Source organism: Salvia splendens, chromosome 10, assembly GCF_004379255.2.
Source record: "Salvia splendens isolate huo1 chromosome 10, SspV2, whole genome shotgun sequence".
NCBI classification, from domain to species: Eukaryota; Viridiplantae; Streptophyta; class Magnoliopsida; order Lamiales; family Lamiaceae; genus Salvia; species Salvia splendens.
The window spans coordinates 5,355,369-5,375,343 of record NC_056041.1 but is presented as its reverse complement, the minus strand read 5'-3'; the positions used below and the strand labels follow the sequence as shown (position 1 = coordinate 5,375,343).

General features: G+C 39.6%; 1 protein-coding gene across 1 annotated transcript; it reads left to right on the top strand.

Moving 5' to 3' along the window:
- The first annotated feature begins 4,692 nt into the window (after positions 1-4,692).
- LOC121750247 (protein CHROMATIN REMODELING 5-like) lies at positions 4,693-19,738 on the top strand. The gene is made up of 30 exons (XM_042144746.1): positions 4,693-5,122; positions 5,444-6,205; positions 6,320-6,387; positions 7,494-7,940; positions 8,344-8,565; positions 8,702-8,785; positions 9,326-9,489; positions 9,677-9,728; positions 10,888-10,951; positions 11,233-11,326; positions 11,437-11,524; positions 11,602-11,736; positions 12,379-12,570; positions 12,656-12,723; positions 13,418-13,511; positions 13,646-13,770; positions 13,864-13,927; positions 14,500-14,712; positions 15,134-15,376; positions 15,462-15,572; positions 15,782-15,868; positions 15,955-16,137; positions 16,249-16,329; positions 16,411-16,644; positions 17,282-17,437; positions 17,526-17,703; positions 17,885-18,066; positions 18,232-18,576; positions 18,664-18,757; positions 18,934-19,738. Exons 2-30 carry the CDS (start codon positions 5,545-5,547, stop codon positions 19,260-19,262), a joined length of 5,058 nt encoding a protein of 1,685 aa, XP_042000680.1. The 5' UTR covers positions 4,693-5,122; positions 5,444-5,544; the 3' UTR covers positions 19,263-19,738.
- The last annotated feature ends 237 nt before the right edge of the window (positions 19,739-19,975 follow it).

Sequence of the window (19,975 nt, the reverse complement as noted above, 5' to 3'; positions counted from 1 at the left end):
TCTAAATTTACTAATCTTTTAATGGCTTTTGAATTTACATGTCCCAATCTACAATGCCACAAATTTGAAGACTCGGTCAAATAAAAGGAAGTAGATGCTTTATTATTATTAGCCAATAGCTTTGCAACACTGCGAGTTGCTACACTAAGTTTGAAAAGCCCATCGGTTACATAACCTTTTCCGAGGGATTTTCCAAACTTATACAAGACAAACCTATCAGACTCAAATACAAGTTTAAACCCCTTATTAACTAGTATTGATCCTGACACTAGGTTCTTGCGGATGTCCGGGACATGCAGCACATCCTTCAAAGTGATTGTGACGCCAGACGTCATCATGAGAATCACGTTGCCAACGCCGAGGACTTCGGACGATGCTTGATTCCCCATGTTGATCTTCCTCCCTTCAGCAGCAGTGCAGGAGGCAAACTTGCTCCTATCTGAGCAGACATGAGCAGTAGCGCCGGTGTCGATGTACCAGCCACCCTTGTTATCCACAAGGTTAACCTCTTCGGTGACCACAGCAATGAGGTCGTTTTCATCCCAGTCTTTGAACTCCTTCTCAACGACGTGGGCTGCCGGCTTCTTTTTCTTGCTGCGGCAGTCTTTAGCAAAGTGGCCCGGTTTGCCACATTTGTAGCAGTCGCCTTCAAACTTCTTTGAAGGCTGCTTTCCCTTCCCTTTGTCGTTTGGACGGTTTGGGCGAGGGCGTTTGTTGGAAGGACCGCCTCGCTCCAACAGGTTGGCTTTGGCTTCATTTAGGGTGAAGCCCTTAGCCTTTTGATCACTTTTGCGCACGTCGGCCTCAATGCGCAACTTCACGATCAAGTCTTCAAGGGTCATCTGCTTTCGCTTGTGCTTGAGATAACTCTTGAAGTCCTTCCAACTTGGAGGGAGTTTGTCAATGATCGTGCACCTTAGGAACTTATCGGGCAAGGTCATCCCTTCAGCCACTAATGAGTGGATGATCATTTGGAGCTCTTGGACTTGCTCCATGACGGGTCGAGAGTCGACCATTTTGTAGTCCATAAACTTGGATGCTACAACTTGTTCCGTCCCTGCAGCATTATCTATGCTATACTTCTTTTCTAGGTTTCCCCACATTTGTTTAGATGTGGTTACATTGGAGTATACATTATAGAGGCTATCATCTAATGCACTTAAAATAAAATTTTTACATAGATAATCCCATTTTCTCCAAGCTTCATAGTCCGCCATGACTTCGAGCCTAGTCTCTTGGTCGCTTGGCGCGGGCGGCTCGTTCTCCGTGAGGAAGTTGGCGACGCCCAATGTTGTCAAGTAGAACAACATCTTTTGATACCACCGCTTGAAGTCAGATCCTCCAAACTTTGGTGGCTTCTCGGCAGGTGGCATCATTCTTGGTGCCAAAGGTGCCGCAGTTGGTCCTTGGAAGGAACCAATTCCGTTGCCCCCGAAGGAGCCAACAACGTGGTTGGGCATAGAGCCCCCACCATTCACGTTAGGCATAGAGCCCGCCATGGTCGTACCAGCCCCGAAGGGACTAGCACCCGCATGAGACCCGAAGGCCCCAGCATTCGTGTGAGACCCGAAGGCCCCAACACCCGTGTGAGACCCGAAGGCCCCAGCACTCGATCCATTAAAGGACCCGAAGGAACCACTCAAAGTGGAACCAACCGACCCACTCGAAGTGGATCCACCAGTGAGCCCAAGGGGGTTAACGAATTCCCAAGGGGTTGTTGAGGAAGAAGGATAGCGCCCGGGAGTGGGCATCATCGTCGGAATCGACGACGTGTTGACAGGTCCAGTGGTCGCCATCGTTGAAGGAATGGCGGCGGTGGTGGCGGCAGCGGTGGTGTTGGATTCCGTCGACATCTCCAGCAAAGGTGTATTAAGTTTCGAAATTTTAAGTTCATTTTAGAGGTCAAAAATCCCTTCAAAAGCAAGTTATCTCGTCTTGCGATTGTTGGTTCTAGTGATTACAAGATAACAAAAGCCGGGCGTAATACAACCCAAAAGAAGGAATACAAGAAACGAAACTGAACTGAATTACAATGAAACAAATAAACCGTGAATGTTTAGCCGAGTCGAGGAGGCCTCTTCCCGCAAGACGAGATACGCCCCGGTAGTGCTCTTCGGTTTGGCGTGTCGTCCCCAAAGGTAAAACGGCTACGTCTCTATTGATGCAGCACCGCAATCAGTAGAGCTCCGGCGAACTGGATGGAGGAGAGGGCATAGCTTCGACAGAAGGACAATGCAGAGAGGGAGAGAGCTTATGATGCAGAGAATGCTTGGAATTGTGTGTACTAATGCAGTGGTATGGCTAGCCTATTTATAGGCCAAGCCACCATGCAGGGTCAACCGAGCCATGAAGGCTCATCATGGCAGATTCGTAACCGCCGTCGGTTACGAGCGTGTGGCAGGCGTGTGCCTATCGCATGTGGAGCGTGTGGATTTCTCACGTGGCAGCCGTGACTGTGCCTCGCTTGACGACGTGTCAAGCCACTTGGATTGCTGACTCGGCGGTGGTCCAAAAAGAATAGTTTGGGCCAAGCCCCAAGCCCAAAGACCAATTGCCAAGATCCAAGTCCAAGTCCAAGTCCAAGTCCAAGTCCAAGATCAAGATCGAGATCGAGATCGAGATCGGGATCGAGATCGGGCTCGGGGCTCGCGGCCCGCGACCACGAGCGCGAGCACGAGCACGTGCACGAGCACGGGCTCGGGCTCGGGCTCGGGCGGGCGGCGACGGCGGCGCGCGCGTGTGCGCGCGTGTGGGCTCTTTCACCCATCTTGGTCCACTATAATTATTAAGTAACATAAAGTCACTTAATTTATACACATTAAAAGATGTGTTAATCCTCCAATGTGGGATAATTAACACTAGTTAATTATTCCCTAAGCTCCAACTCCAAGCTTTAATTAAAAGCTAATTATGCCCAACTTTAATCCACTATTTCTCACTCACCGGAAATCGGATTTGAGAAAGTGAATATACTACATTTATCTACGTAAAATGTAGATCGACGCTATGTCATTTAATTTCACAAAATTAAATGTCTCGTCACATTTATTATTTGGTCAAAATCCATTGACCGGGCATATTTAATACCATGATTTCTACAGTATCCCCATACATACATTGGCAGTGGCTACATCGTGGCTTGGATCGGCAGCATCAACATCATCATTGACCCAATCAGTCAGTGTTGGACCTCCATCTTCGACAATCATGTTGTGCATGATAATACATGCGTACATGATATCATCGATGCTGTCAATATACCACAGCCGTGATGGACCCTTCACTGCCGCCCATCGAGCCTAGAGCACACCAAATGCCCGCTCCACATCCTTGCGCGCTGCCTCCTGATGACTCGCAAAATAGATCTTCTTTTCGTCTGTTGCGCATCTGATCGTCTTCACAAAGACGGGCGACATAGGGTATATCTCATCCGCCAAATAATAGCTCATATTGTGTTGGTTGCCGTTGGCGAGGAAACTGATGGCTGGACCAACACCCATACACTGGTCGTTGAAAAGGGGCGACGACTGGAGGACGTTGATGTCGTTGTTCGACCCTGCTACTCTAAAATACGCATGCAAAATCCACAACCGGTAGTCAGCTACCGCTTCAAGGATCATCGTGGGATTCTTGCCCTTGAAACCGGTAGTGAACACCCATTTCCAGGTTGCGGGGCAGTTCTTCCATTCCCAATGCATACAATCTATACTGCCCAACATTCCCGGAAACCCCGTGCTGACTCCCATGCATATCCACCAGAGCTTGGCAATCTTCGGGGGTAGGCTTCCGAAGATACCTATCCCCAAATATCTCCCTAATGCTCTCACAAAAATACTTTAGACATTCGCGGGCAGTCGTCTCACCGATGTGGAGGTACTCATCAAACATGTCGGCCGCACCTCCGTATGCCAGCTGCCTGATTGCGGCAATGCACTTCTGTATGGGCGTGTGGCCGGGTTTACCAACCGCATCCTCTCTCATCCTGAAATACTCGTATCGAAGCTCTAAAGCGCCCACGATACGCAGAAATAGTGGACGATGCATCCTAAAACATCGCCAGAACATGTTATCCCCAAACTGCGGCTCCGGAGCGAAGTTGTCCTCATACAACCGACGGTGTGCAGCGATGTGGTCCCAAGGTACTATAGTTCGACGATGGATGGGTCGAGGTACCGCCGGCTGCTGCAAGGCCGCTTGTAACGCGCGATTTTATCTCCCTGGACGTAACGGCCCGCAATTGTTCTTTAATTCGCCGGCATACGTCATCAGCACCCCCGCCACTACCACACGCACCACTACCACTAGCCATTTTGGATATATAAAAGAAACGTAGAGAGAGATAAACTCGTTAAAACAAGTGGTGCGAATGAAATGAAGTTCAACGAGACGTATGTATAGAGTTTTTTTTTTAAAATCGGGACGTCCACCGGGACGTCGGTCATGGCACTGCCGCTGAATTCCGGTGTCCGCAATGCACGTCCGCCTCCCTGCTGCCTAATGGCGGACGTCCCGTGCAAACTTCCGGCATGCCGGTCGGACGTCCGCCGGGACGTCTGCCGTTGCGGATGCTCTAAATGAAGTAGTACCTCGTCCTCAAATGATTGTACATCCATCTGGAAATTCAACATAAAAAATTTGCGTTTTGTATATAAATAACTTACGCTTAAGGAAAAAAATAACCTCTCACAAATCCAAATTTTCAGCCTCTTTCTCTCGTAAAACTCCCAAATACACATACGCACATCCCTTCTCTCTATTTCTCTATTTTTTTTCTTTTTATTTTTCATTCCCCTCTCTGCATCATCGGACAATAACACTGGTACAATAAATCCAATCGAGGTTTCCGATTCGTCGAATTTGCTCTCCTTCAAACTCTCTTCACCCTGCGCGATAGTAAATTAGCGGGTTTTTTCAACTCGACCGGGATTTTTCTGCACAAAAAGCCCCTGAAAACGGTGTCGTTTTTGTAATCTATATTTCCCGCCGCCGCCGGCTTGACTGAGGTAGCCGTAGCCGGTGAATCGGGGGTTTAGACCTCCCACATCCACTGTATTTACGAAAATACCCTTGACCGAATTTCTTGATTTTTCCCCCTCCGGCTTTGCTCTCTGTCTGCGCAAAGGTTTGTTTCCTGAAAAACAATCGGCTTCTGTAGCAACCAATTGTCCGATTATCGCTTTGATTAGGGTTTTCTTCAATGTGAATTTAGGGTTTTCTAGAAATATTACTGATTAAAGGGGAGATTGTGGACTTCATCTAGTTTACTCGAGTGCTCTGAGTGCTGAGTTACCGATCCATATGCTTTACAGAAAAAGTTGTTCACTTATTGAAACTAATTCAATGCTTATATAACAATATAGGGAATCAATTTTTTGAATGTGAGAAGTGTTTATTATCAATTTGAGTTTCTTTCCTGATCAAGTTACCTGTATGCTTGTGGCAGAGACTTTTGGAGGGAGCCGTGGTTGGAAATATACGTTGTTTTTTCGCCTGGTTGCTTTCTTATTTTGGACTCCATGATTACTTCAACTTGAAGAACATAACATGGCGTTTTCCAGAAATTCTTCAAATGAAGCAGTGGACCAGATTGCGTTGAATGAGAGAAGTCATTTGCACCAGCTGGACATTGATAGCAGTAGGCTTAAGGACAATGCTATGACCAATAATGAAGAAATGACAGATCTTACACCTGATAAAAATGGGGGTGAAGATACTAGAAGTAATCTAAGGATAGGACATGACCAGCCTCCTGTTAGGGGATCGGCTGTGGGGGGGAAGTGGGGTTCATCTTTTTGGAAGGACTACCCACCGGCAAGGACATCCCATGGACCATCAGAGTCAGGGGAGGAGTCAAAGAGTGGGTCAGAGTATAAAGGCTCTGAAGTTGAGGAGGAGTCTGATGGATTAGAGGATAGAATGGAGTCAGAATATGATGACATTACACATAAAGATTTGACGGGGAAAGGGCATCAGACTGTTCCGGTTGATGAGATGTTGTCTGATGAGTACTATGAGCAAGATGGTGATGATCCACCAAACGAGTCTGTGAACCATTACAGGACAGCGAACCACTCACTTGGGTATGGTTCAAAGCCGACATCTCGGCCTGCTCCCAGCAATATTTCGAGGAAATTGAAGGGGTCGAAAGCCAACAAATACAGTGATGAAGATGCAGATTATGAAGAAGATGACGACGACGAAGATGGTGAATTTAATTTTCTCATTTCAGTATTGTTCAACCAGCTCAAATTTGTCATTTTTCATATACCTTTGTTCTGCAATCTCATCTTGTGTAAATACTTCCTTTTTGTGGTTGTAGAAGACGACCCTGATGATGCTGACTTCAATCCTGATTATGGGGCAAGAAGCGGGGAGAGTCGGATCAAGGTTTTTCTTTTATTTTCTTCCTTGTCTTTTTCTAATAATCCACTGTGGTGTTCATTGCAAAATTAGTGGCTTATTCGGATCGTAATCTGCATAAAAAATTGGAATTGGTTTATGTTGATTCACTGGTGTCGTTCAGTCTGTTGATTCCTAGAGCTGTGATTTATTTTCCTAATTTCTACTTATATGAATCTGACTGTATGCCGAGGCATTCAAATTATTGTACTTCTCTGAAAGGCCGAGTTTCAATGTGTTTATTCATGCACTAAGGAAGTTTGAAGTTTTAGAGTGCACGGGTTATCGGATTTAATATATGACATCGTCATTGTGGAAAAGGTTGGTGTGTAATGAAATTTGTGGTTATTAAAATAACTTGGGGTACTGTTCATTGGTTATTACTGTTTTGTTTCCGAATGGAAATAATTTGGCAAAATGTCAGAGAATTTTTTAATTTTTTTTATGAATGTGTTTATGACTTTATAGTAAGCGAACTTGTTGTATTTTAAAGACGAGGGGATGTATGCAAAATGAGAACAGAAATAGAACACCTGTGGCTTCAGAAGTTATATCTTTAGTTGTTAAGAAGCACATTTATATGTAAAGATATTTATGTAGCTATTTTAAATGCTAAATCACTATTTGCTTAATCTTGCTGCTTGTTGAGGGGAAGCTTTATTAAATTACTCTTAGTTTCAGTTTACATGCTTACAAAAATTTTCTTTACACCTCTACCCCTTTGTAGTAGATCCTGGTGGCATGCTCCCTTTTTTTGGTCCATACCTATGGTTGTTTGGCTCAGTTTGTGAACACTGGTTTGCCTTTATTATGTTACATGTATTAGTATCCTATATGTGGAAAAACAACTTGCAGGTGTGTTGGCTTCTTAACTTTTGTGTTGCCTTAGACAAGTTGTTTTCTTTTCGGTCTATGTATAGCTTGATTCTTTTTTTTTTTGGTTTAGTGAATGAAGAAGATCGTCTGAATTTAGTAATGTTTTATCCATTTTTTTGTTTTGTTTTGATGTTCTTCGTTTTAGAGTACAGTGGAAGTGTTATGGTTTTACAATATGCAGTGTGAACTCAGTGGATTAGCTTTTTGTTAATGTGCAGGATGAGGATGAAGGTTGGGATGCTGAAGATTCTGATGAGGATGATAATATTGATGATGAGGAGGATTTGGATGTCTCAGATGAAGATGATCCCTACTTTAAGAAAAGTAGGGCAAAACAACCAAGTAAAAGTGGTCGTAATTTGAAGTCTACCCGAGAATTTAAGTCAATCGCATCATCCACTCGGAGAAAGAAAGGTAGAGCTTCTTTTGAGGATGATGACGAAGAATCTTCTGCTGATGACTCAGAAAATATCAGTGATGAAGATTTTAGAAGTTCAAGGAGAGGTGCACAAGCACATAGAAAGAATGGTGGTCGATCTGCTGCTGTTAATGATTCTAGTAGGAGAAATGAACTGCGAACATCAGGTCGTTCAGTTCGTAAAATATCATATGTCGAGAGTGATGGAAGTGAAGATATCGATGAAATAAAGAAAAAGAATCAAAAGGTCTGTTTGTTTCCTTGGATTATTATTTGTGCTCTAGCATGTAGGCGGGATTGCTGTATTCGTCCGTTCCCTGGCTTTCTCTTTTTCTTTTGGGGGTGGGTATGGCTTTTTCTTCTTATGTTTGATAAGCAGTTCATGGTTTAAACTTTCAGAAACTTTAATCATTGTCAATTATAGTAATTAAATACGCATATCATGCATTGTTTGTTATAGTCATATTTTTCGTTCATTCTGATTTGGTCAGTGGGTATTTGCAGTTCATTGATGCTTTCCTTTCAATGACTTCATTGTCACTCTTTTCTTTCACATCTTATGGAAAGTCTTGCACAGTTTAGTTATTTTAGTACTTCCGTCTATAGTCAAGCTTTTCTTGATCGTGAGTTGTTTGCTAATTTTTTTCAAGAACGAGGAAGAAGAAGATGCCGATGCGATTGAGAAGGTATTATGGCATCAACGAAGGGGCACAGCTGAAGAAGCATTGAGGAATAATAAATCAACAGACCCAGTTCTTTTGAGCTATTTGTTTGATTCCGAACTGGATTGGAATGATATGGAATTTCTGATAAAGTGGAAAGGCCAATCACATTTACACTGTCAATGGAAATCATTCTCTGAGTTGCAGAATGTAAGTTCTGCGAATATCAATTCATAGAGTAGAAAATGGAGGTCGAATTTATGTGTCTTTGTTTACTGATTGATAAGGATAATCTGTATTATTCTACAATATAAGAAGGAAATTGATGTTTGCTGTGATTTTTCAGCTCAGTGGTTTTAAGAAGGTTTTGAATTATACCAAAAAAGTAATGGAAGATGTCAAGTACCGGAGGATGGTATCCCGGGAGGAGGTAATCTGATGATTAATTTTGTGGAGAACTTTTTATTTCTTTGCTTAATTTTGATCTTTTGGATGATAAGTTGTTCACAATTTTTATCTCTGGCTCTATGTGGATTTGCATCTTGTCGTGGTGGAGTAATAGAACTGTCTCCTGAATTTAAACTTGAATGTAGCCGGGCACCCTTATGCTTAATCTGTTATGTAACTGTATACCATACTTATTTTGTTTCATTATCACACAGTTGTCCTGCATGTGGGTAAAAATATACTTGTTTGTTCTTTATTGTCATTATAAAGTTATAACTATAGGTCTATAGCTGGGAATTGTGGACTTTGTAGAGCTTAAGCTAATAGTAATGCTGATAATTAACCTTTTTTTATCATCTATATGCAAGTGAGTTGAACTCAAAGACGGTTGTTGTGCCAATGTTGTCTGCTTTCCTGCTCTCACCTCGCTCACCCCCCATCTCTCTTTTTCTGTTTTAATTGTTGAGGCCTCAATTGGATTATTCTATTCTCTCTCTCTCTCACTTTGTCACATGTGTATTAGATTGAGGTAAATGATGTCAGCAAGGAGATGGACCTGGATATCATCAAACAAAACAGTCAGGTGGAGAGAGTAATAGCGGAGCGAGTTGTTAAAGATGGTTCAGGTGAAGTAGTTTCAGAATATTTGGTCAAGTGGCAGGGGCTGTCTTATGCTGAAGCTACTTGGTAATGGGAATTGAATCATTGCTTTACATATGTTTTTGTTGCTACTGTTTTGTTATTCGATGTGGTTAACCTGTCCAGATATTTGGCTTAGTGTATTATTTCATGGTGGCTAATGTTGAATCGGAAGCGGAACCCAATTTCATGTGATGGTTTCTTATTTTAATGTGTATTTTTTGTTGTCTTGTAGGGAAAAAGACATAGATATTTCATTTGCTCAAGATGCTATCGATGAGTACAAGGTAACGATTTTATTACTCGTGCTCTAGCCCAATGGATGTTTGATGATCTTCATGGCACTGACTGTTGTTTTTTCTTTGCATTCCCATAAATCAACTAGTCACCCAGTTGTTATTCACTTTTTCAGGAGACTTTATTTTATTTTGGAATGTTGACTTGTTAGTGTTATGTTCTTTTCTTTCTATGTGGTATCAAGTCATGCGAACACTTCTTTGAACATAAGATGATAATATAACGTAGTTACTGTAGCCTGTTCAGTTAATGAAGCAACACGACTAGAAAGCCATACTGGCTTAGAAAAACGAATATCTTGCATTCTGCAGTTTTTTCTTCTTACTTTGATCTATGCATTCTAGTGTCTGTGCTTATGCTCTTTGTACTTCTATCGTCATTGTCAGCTTTTGCTCTTGCATAATAGACTGGAGGGTGAAAGTGTCAAAAAAGAAAATGAAAGCAAGGAGCAAAAACCACAAAAGTATATCAAATTACCATGGGAAAAACTAAAAAGTAAAATAAAATGGAAGTGTGTAATATACTCAAATATGGGCCAAGTAAATTATTTGACCAGAACAATTATGTAATTACTTTTATACACACTCAATTACTCGACCAGCTAAGGAGATGAGTTCAAATTCATGGTATGTATAATTGTCGGTTGTTTATTGAAGTATCCTTCTCTCACACTGTACATCCGACTTTGCACATATTTTTTTTTTCTGGTAATGAGATCTTTATGCAATGGTAGATTTGTATTAAGTGAAATGGATTAGGTACTTTTAGATGGTGGATTTAAGCTGTGCTTGATTTTTCCAGTTAAAAGAGTTTCCCAATAATAGGGAGAGTGAGAATGCTTGCGATTTGCGAAGCATTTACTTGATAAGGATGATGATTCCAAGAATTTGACTCTCTACTTGATGGGTGGGATGTTGCTTATAATATTGATTACAAGCGGAATGTAGGAGTTAAGATGCTTATACTGATATGGCCAACTAAGGTGGTTAACTGTTTTGTGTGCAGCATGAAATTCTTTCGTTGCTCTCAAAGTTAGATCAGAAGTTTTCTTATATCTTCCTTCACAAGTTTTACTTACTAATGTGTTCATCGTTTGTTTCTTCCTGGCTTTGCCTTTGTTTGTTGATTTTGACTGCTCCATGATTGTAGTCTCGAGAGGCTGCATCAATGGTTCAAGGGAAGACTGTTGATTTTCAGCGCAAGAAAATCAAAGGTCAGTAACTCTTCATAGATGTCCTCAAGTATGTCTAAATATCTGCATTTGCTTAATGCTTATATGTACGGAGTATTTTATTATTAATGTCATTTAGTAGTTTATTAGATTCCTAGAACTTATAAGCATCACATAAAAATCTTAGATTGAAATGGGGGCATAACTCCTTACTTTTTCTTTGCTTTACCTGGCGTTGTATGCCTTCTAGTTACTCTTATATGTTAAAATTAAGATTGTAGGCCAAATATTAGTGCAATAAAAGACTGATTTCACTCCCACAGGAAGTCTCAGGAAGCTTGATGAGCAGCCAGAGTGGCTGAAAGGGGGAAAACTTCGAGACTATCAGCTTGAAGGCCTGAACTTTCTCGTCAACAGGTGCGGACGTGTTCGAAGTGGATTTATTAAGAAAAAAATTGCCTTCTTAAAACTTTAATCATTTGGTTTCTGCCGAGAAGCCGTGCTGATCATACTCTTATGCAGCGCAGCTGGAGAAATGATACAAATGTAATTTTAGCTGATGAAATGGGTCTTGGTAAAACTGTTCAGTCAGTTTCGATGCTGGGTTTTCTGCAGGTAATTAATGTTCCCAGTCATCTCTGGAAGTTTGTATTGATATCACTGGCACTTCTGATTCATAATCATTTCTGCAGAATTCGCAGCAAATTCAAGGACCATTTCTTGTAGTTGTTCCTCTATCTACCTTGTCTAATTGGGCAAAAGAGTTTAGAAAGTGGTTGCCTGAGATGAATGTTATTATATATGTTGGAACTCGTGCTAGCCGTGAGGTGGGTTAATATATTCTTCTCCTTCGCATTTTGAACAATATCTGCATAAGTAAAATGCTAATAGATGAATAAGTCTTGGAGTTTCGTGTTTTTCCATTAGGGTCTTGAAGTTGAACTTTGTATTATCTTGTAATTGAATCCTTGAACATTCATTTGGTCCAGTTATCTCCTTAAACTTTATAATTAGGTCCTATGGCAGGTAGCCATTTGAGATATTGTATGTAACATAACAAAAAGTTTTCAGTTGAATAGTGCAACTAAATTCAAAGGTCAGGGCTGGTTGAATTAAATAAAGTTAAAGGAAGTCGTATCTGCCATTTATGTAGTATTCTCTTTCAAATTATGCGTGTGTGCTATTATGTAAAAGTTCATTTGAAGGAACCATGACATTACCATATAGACGACAATTGCATTTGTTTGAAAGGATGTGATTATCTTCTGTATCCATTCACATCAATTAGATTTATCTCTATCTTTAGTATGATGGGGGGCCTTGTTCTCAATAGTTAGTTTGAGACTGCTATGAGTGTGAGTGTTAAAATAAATAAATTCTAATTGGTTTCTTGCAAGAAGGTTTAATGAATCCCCGTCTTTGTATTGATTTGCTATTTATTCTTGAATAATATTCTCCATTCAATGCAGGTCTGCCAGCAATATGAGTTTTACAATGACAAAAGAGCAGGCAGGAGTACTAATTTTGATACTCTTTTGACTACATACGAAGTATTATTGAAGGATAAAGCCGTTCTCTCAAAAATTAGGTGGAGCTACCTGATGGTTGATGAAGCACATAGGTTAAAAAACAGCGAGGCCTCTTTGTATATGGCATTATCAGTATGTTAATTTTTTTCCGTTAATTGTACTGCTGTGTTATACATCTAAGTTTATCGGATTCTAAGCAATTTCTATACATTCTCAGGAATTTAGCACAAAGAACAAGTTGCTAATTACCGGCACTCCCCTGCAAAACAGTGTTGAAGAGCTATGGTGATATATCATTTGCTTTCATTATTATTCTGCAGAATATCCTGATAAGAAATTGATTGTCTTATGATTTTGAAATGCACGTATATTTAATTGGATTTTAACAGTCCAACAGAGTTAATATTCATTCCACCTCAGGAAAATGTTTTCTGATAGATCTATGAGAAATGATAGTTGCTTCTAAAGTATTACTCCCTCCGTCCCATAAGAATATGCATTTTAGTTGGGCACGGGTTTTAATGCCCAATTGGTAAAGTAAGAGAGATGTTGAAAGAAAAAGTAATTGAAGTATTGTTAGTGGAGAATGAGTCCCACCTCATTAGGGAGAAGAGAGTTTTAAAATTAGAAAGTGCATATTCTCGTGGGACGGACTAAAAAGGAAAGGGTGCATATTCTTGTGGGACGGAGGGAGTAATATTTTTCTGTTAATCACTTAATTGATGAAACTGATGCTGCTGTACCACCTAGACATCTTTTGGTTGATCAACCTTTAATTCCTTCTATGTTTCTTGCTTCTGATATCTTCCTGACTCAAATTTTGTTTATGGTCCCTCAAATTGGTTCTTTGTTCTCCTAATGCAACATTCAAAATTTGGAATTAGTTCTCAGTATGCTTGAGTCTTTTATCTATTATTATGATTTTAGGGTGTGCAGATGTTGTTCAGTGTCTAAATTTAATATAAATTGATTATTATAGGGCTTTGCTTCATTTTCTCGATCGTGATAAGTTTAGGAGCAAAGATGACTTTGTTCAAAAGTACAAGAATCTTAGTTCCTTCAATGAAACAGAGGTATTTCTTTGGTCTATTTTTTTCTTGATTAATACCACACATTATCTGTTCTTTTTTCTATATATGATTTTTGGTTTAAATACATTTTTTCATCCTCGAAGGCAGTGTTAAATAATCTTTATAATTGTCTGTAGCTTACGAATCTTCACATGGAATTGAGACCTCACATTCTCCGAAGAGTGATTAAAGATGTGGAGAAGTCATTACCTCCCAAGATTGAACGCATCCTGAGGGTTGAGATGTCTCCACTTCAGAAACAGTGAGTTTCAATCTAACTGGGAAATATTTGCTTGGTTGATCTTCAATAACAGTTCCTCTACTATTAATTTTTGTTTTCAAATGTCTTTAATAGGTATTATAAGTGGATTTTGGAACGTAACTTCCAAGATTTGAATAAAGGAGTTCGGGGAAATCAGGTATATATCTGTTGTTTGTTCAAAAATTTGTAGGTTGGTTTTTTCAACTAGCATGTAAGCTCGCAGCTGAGTTTTGATGGAGCCATTAAGTTGTATGCTTGATTTTTAATCTGCTCTATTATTTTCATTTGGTGCTTCAAGTGCCACAATCTCCTTGTGTTATTCACTTTGGATTTGAAATGAACCACTTGTTTTATTATAGTATAAATTGTAGTATATACGTTCCAGCAAATAGATCGCGTTAATGTATCTGTTGCTCATTGATTGAAGTATACACAAATAGATTGTTTCTCGACTTGATGTAGTTCGTTGCTAATCAGGATGAAGCCATTATGTTATTTACCTGCTCTGATTCTGTCAAATTTTCACTTGGTGCTTGAAGTCCACATTCTGTTCTCTTTGTATTTGGCTATTTGCTGATTGCTATGTGGAGATGTACCACAAATTTAAGTGTACATACCAGAAAATAGATCTTTTTAATGTGGCTATTGATTATTCTGGGAATGTTCAAATCGTGTAAAATACAAGTGAAAAGGCTTCTCAATCTCATTTTCAAAAAAAAAATATTGCAGGTCTCGCTTTTGAATATTGTGGTGGAGTTGAAGAAATGCTGTAATCACCCGTTTTTGTTTAAGAGTGCTGACCATGGTTATGGCGGGGATACAAATTCCCTAGGTAGCACAAAACTCGAACGTGTTATTTTGAGTAGCGGAAAGCTGGTTATACTGGATAAACTGCTTAATAGATTGCATGAGACCAACCATCGTGTTCTTATATTTTCTCAGGTTTGTAACATTTTACTTTTCGTTGTGGTTGTGTTTGTTTCTGCGCTCGCCTGGTTTTTCTTGGTTATCTTTAGCAGGGTGAATAAAATTGCTTGGTAATGTTATCTTATACGATGCCTTACATGCACATTCGTTGAGATCTCCTTTATGATATTTATCATAAACGTTGTAGTTGTAAGAAGCCCTGGTGCTCAAGAAGTGATTTTGAAACCATGATAAAAAAAGTTCTAGAAGTGAGTCGAGTGGCTCAGACTGAAAACTACACTGGTTCAATAAGCTGATATTGTGCTGTATATTTTTGCTATCTTGTATTCTTCTGCAATGTAGAATAGTTTGGTTTCACAATTACCTGGTATCCATGTCTATAATTTTCTGAACGTTTTGAGCATATTGAATGAACCTCTCTTATATATGTCCACAGATGGTTAGGATGTTGGATATACTTGCCGAGTATCTTTCTCTCAAAGGGTTCCAATACCAAAGACTTGATGGTAGTACAAAGGCCGAGTTACGTCATCAGGCTATGGAACATTTTAATGCCCCGGGGAGCGAGGACTTCTGTTTTCTTCTTTCAACTCGTGCTGGTGGGTTGGGTATCAATCTTGCAACTGCAGACACAGTTATCATATTTGATTCCGACTGGAATCCGCAAAATGACTTACAGGTTCATGGAAGATGATTCTTATGGAACACTTTATTACGATTCCTTGTATATATCGACTTACCATGTTTATGGTCTTTTGTGCAAGGCGATGAGCCGAGCTCATAGAATTGGGCAGCAAGAAGTAGTTAACATTTACCGGTTTGTTACTAGCAAGAGTGTAGAGGAAGATATATTGGAGCGTGCTAAAAAGAAAATGGTATGCTATAGTGCCAGGACTTCAGTTATCTTATTAACGTTCTTTCTTCATGATTACAGTATCGCAATAGTAGTTGTTTGCATCTTTATACTTCAATACACAAATATGTATTTGTATCAAAAATATAATTTACATATATCACCAATCTTCATCTGACACTGTTGGGTGGATCTTGTATGAGTTCTCACTAGTTGAAGTTAACCTCTTAGGTTCTGGACCATTTGGTTATTCAAAAACTGAATGCAGAGGGCAAACTGGAGAAAAAAGAAACGAAGAAAGGAACAACCTTTGATAAAGTAAGATTGCTAAAAACTCGTCTTAAGGGGTTGGAGATTATGCTATTCTTATCATGTATGTTTCCTTCATTCTTTTTGATATGCAGAATGAGCTTTCAGCAATTCTGAGGTTTGGGGCTGAAGAACTCTTTAAGGAAGAAAAGAATGACGAGGAAAGCAAGAAAAGGCTTCTTGGTATGGATATTGATGAGATTCTTGAAAGGGCAGAGAAGGTTGAAAATAAAGAAACCGAAGGAGAGGAAGGACATGAACTGTTGAGTGCATTTAAGGTTAGCATACTCTAATTCTTATTATAGTAAGGTATACATTTTGTTCTATAGCTGTATTTATTTGTAAATATTTCCTTCACGAGCTGAATTATTCTCTCTCATTATTTGCAGGTTGCAAATTTCGGTAGTACTGAAGATGATGGAACATTCTGGAGCCGCATGATAAAGCCAGAAGCTGTTGCACAAGCTGAAGTATGTATTTGACTCTAGATTAAAAGCAATTTTTTGAAAGTCTGCTGTCTCTCAAGTTTATTTGGTGTCCTTTTCTCCCAGGATGCTTTAGCTCCTCGAGCAGCACGAAATATTAAAAGTTATGCAGAGGCTATACCATCTGAAAAGACTAATAAGAGGAAAAAGAAAGGAGTTGAAACTCAGGAAAGAATGTCAAAGAGACGAAGGGCAGATTCTGCTTACTCTCCTCCTGTACTTGAAGGTGCTACTGCACAAGTGAGAGGATGGTCATATGGGAATTTACCTAAAAGAGATGCAACTCGCTTTTTTCGCGCGGTAAACTTATTTTCTTTTTTATTTTCTTAATATGTCATTTTAGGATAAAGAGGCTAATGTGCTGACATGAGATGACTAAGTAACTGTATTCTGTATCTCATACCTACGTCCTTGTCTCTTTATGTCCTACCAAACAATAGCCAATCATTAAAACTGCACCTTTCCTATTATTTAAACATAAAAAAACTTAAATTCTTAGGCTAAAGAGATGTTTCAATGGAGGAATAAATTGAGAAAGTAAAAGATAGAAAAGGAAAAACAATAAGGAAAAGGAGGTGGTAAATAGCCAACCCCCAAAAAAGCTAGACTTTTTTCTTCCTTAAATATGTCTGTAAAACTGAGATTTCAGGTATTATAGTTACTCATTACCACATGGTTGAGTGACCGGATACTACTTCGTCACTGTAGGATTATATCTAGCCGCGTAGAAGTAATTCCGCGAATTTGTTCTAATTGATAGTATCTTCAAGTAAAAGGGAGTTTATAAAGTCCATTCTCTAGGATTTTATGCCAATTCTTATTTTCGTCGTATATTGATAGTGGTTACCTTTCTGGAATCATCTAAAGCTTTTATTTTTTTTGTCTTTTCTTTTCCTCATGCTTTTATTTTTTGCATCTGTAATGGGATCAAAATTAGGTCAAGAAGTTTGGAAATGATAGTCAGATAAGCTCGATAGCTGCAGAAGTTGGTGGAACAGTTGAAGCTGCTTCAACTGAAGCTCAAATTGAGCTATATGATGCTTTAATTGATGGTTGTAGAGAAGCAATTAAAGGAGAGATTATGGACCCCAAGGTTCGTTTTTTTGTTGTAAATGTCATTGTCTGTATATAGCTTGGAATTCTGTCGGATTGCAACTAAATCTTATATTACTCCTTTTTAGGGTCCACTCTTAGATTTCTTCGGTGTACCTGTGAAGGCTGATGAAATCTTAGAGCGTGTTGAAGAACTTCAGTCGCTCGCTAAGCGGATTAACCGGTATGAAGATCCTCTTTCGCAATTCAGAGCACTAGCATATCTCAAACCATCCACCTGGTCCAAAGGTTGTGGCTGGAACCAGAGTAAGTATACTGGGTTTTGCTTTTATGTGAATCCTTTATTCTCCTGTTTCAGATGAATTATCTTTTGCAAACTAATTTTGTGTTTCTTTATGGATGAGCACGGTGTCATATTATCAGACAAGTGTTATTTCACTTGTATGTTATGGTTGGTTACATAACTTATTCCTCTTGGTTCTTTCAGAGGATGATGCAAGGCTGCTGCTTGGAGTTTACTATCATGGTTTTGGAAACTGGGAAAAGATAAGGTTGGATGCAAGCCTTGGTCTTACAAAAAAGATTGCTCCTGTGGAACTTCAGCATCATGAAACTTTCCTACCCCGAGCCCCACAACTGAAAGAGCGAGCTGCACTACTTTTAGAAATGGTAGGCTGAATGCATTCCTATAAACCAGAAAACCCTTGGAATTCATGGTGCTCTTTTGATAAATTAAGATGTACTTTTCAGTTCAAGTTATCCTGGATTTACGTTTTGCCTATTTGATCATTGACTCTCTGCAAATTTGCTAGCTAACTTCAATTAATGTGCCAGGAAGTCGCAGCTGTTAGTGGAAAGAACTCTAATGTGAAAGTTGGCCGTAAGAATGCAAAAAAGCAGAAAGACGCTCTTGCTATATCAGTCGGTAAGGGAAGACAAGGGAAGCCTACTTCTCCTAGAGGGAATATTCAAATGAATAGAAGAAGAGCTCCCAAATCCCAGAAGATGGAGCCTTTAGTTAAAGAGGAAGGTGAAATGTCTGATAATGAGGAAGTTTATGAGCAGTTCAAGGAAGTAAAGTGGAGGGAGTGGTGTGAAGATGTCATGGTAGATGAGGAAAAGACTCTTAAACGTCTCCAAAAGCTGCAGTCTATTAGTGCAGATTTGCCTAAAGATAAGGTAGATTTAAGTATCGGCAATCACTTCTCTGTTCCTTAGGTCGTGTTAACGGATTTTGAAATTGTGCTTAATTTGGTAAAATATCAGGTGCTTTCCAAAATTCGGAATTATTTGCAGCTTATCGGTCGGAGGGTCGACCAAATTGTTGCAGAGTATGAGCAGGAGTTGTATAGGCAAGAAAGTATGTGTTTTTGTTTATATGTTGATCATATTTCCATGATATACCATTCCTTTGGTGTTTGCTATAAAGGAAAAGTAGGCAAAAGAAATTAATGGAAGGATGAACACTCACTTTTTTATTATTGACCTTTTCTTTTAAGGCAAAATGGTTTATATTTATATTTTCCTTTTTTCCAGGAATGACCACTAGATTGTGGAATTATGTATCTACGTTTTCAAACTTGTCCGGCGAGAGACTTCAGCAAATTTATACCAAACTTAAACAGGAGCAAGGTGTAGGACCTTCGGCTACTGGGCACAGGGATCTTGATGTGGAGAAATTCGAAGCTTGGAAACGAAAAAAAAGAGCTGAAGCCGATCCTTCTCATATTCAGCATCCATACCAAAGACCTCCTCCAAATAATGGGACCTGGTTACCCGATCCCAGCTCATCTGGGATTCTAGGGCCGCCACCATCTGAGAGCAGCAGACAGTTACGTAATGGGAGGCCTTACCGGATGCAGTAATAAACGCAGGGTTTCTCACTTGATATAAAGTAGCTGCTCTAACATTTTTTTACTGTGGCCAAAGATCGCTGCTTGCTATGAGATGATGAGTCGCCAATTTTGCCGTGTCCATTTCGGTGTTATTGTTGATCTGAAGCTGCCCTAGATTACCAGACTGCATCGGCTGAAACAGATGATGAAGAAGAAGAATCGGTATCAGTAGATGTTTGGGAGAGGCTGAGGTGAAAGATGCATAAACTTGGGAGATCCTCTGAAAACACATTCTTTTTGCTCTTGGTTTCTTTTATAAATTAATTTAGTTTCAATTTTCTTTAGGTATATAGAGGATAGTTGAAAGGATGCGCTAATATCCTTTATGATACCGTTGCCGAAAGACAAATTTTTGTATGTATAATGGCTTTATAAAATGTAAATGACACAATTTTGCTGACGAGACTTAGAAAAGTTATAAATGCAATTTCCAATGTTCTTGTGTATTTTACTAGTCATTCAGTGTTGTTGAGTTTTAACTCAAAAAACTTGATAAATTTCAGGTGATCTCTCTTGTCCCAGTTGATCTGGTGTGTTTATGATGCTTTTTTGGGGCATGGGACAAGAGATGAAATCTAGTTATTGTGCTCGATTTGTATTCCATAAGCAAAGTTTGTTATCCCCAGTGATAACTAATTGAGATTATTGCTAACTTAATCTCAAAATTTGGTTTGCAACCAAGG

Excerpts from the sequence above, each read along its gene's own strand:
- LOC121750247 (XM_042144746.1), top strand. The coding sequence starts at position 5,545 with ATGGCGTTTTCCAGAAATTCTTCAAATGAAGCAGTGGACCAGATTGCG. Across the intron at positions 11,737-12,378 it reads GAACTCGTGCTAGCCGTGAG|GTCTGCCAGCAATATGAGTT; the intron begins GTGGGTTAATAT and ends CATTCAATGCAG. Across the intron at positions 15,573-15,781 it reads AGCGTGCTAAAAAGAAAATG|GTTCTGGACCATTTGGTTAT; the intron begins GTATGCTATAGT and ends TTAACCTCTTAG.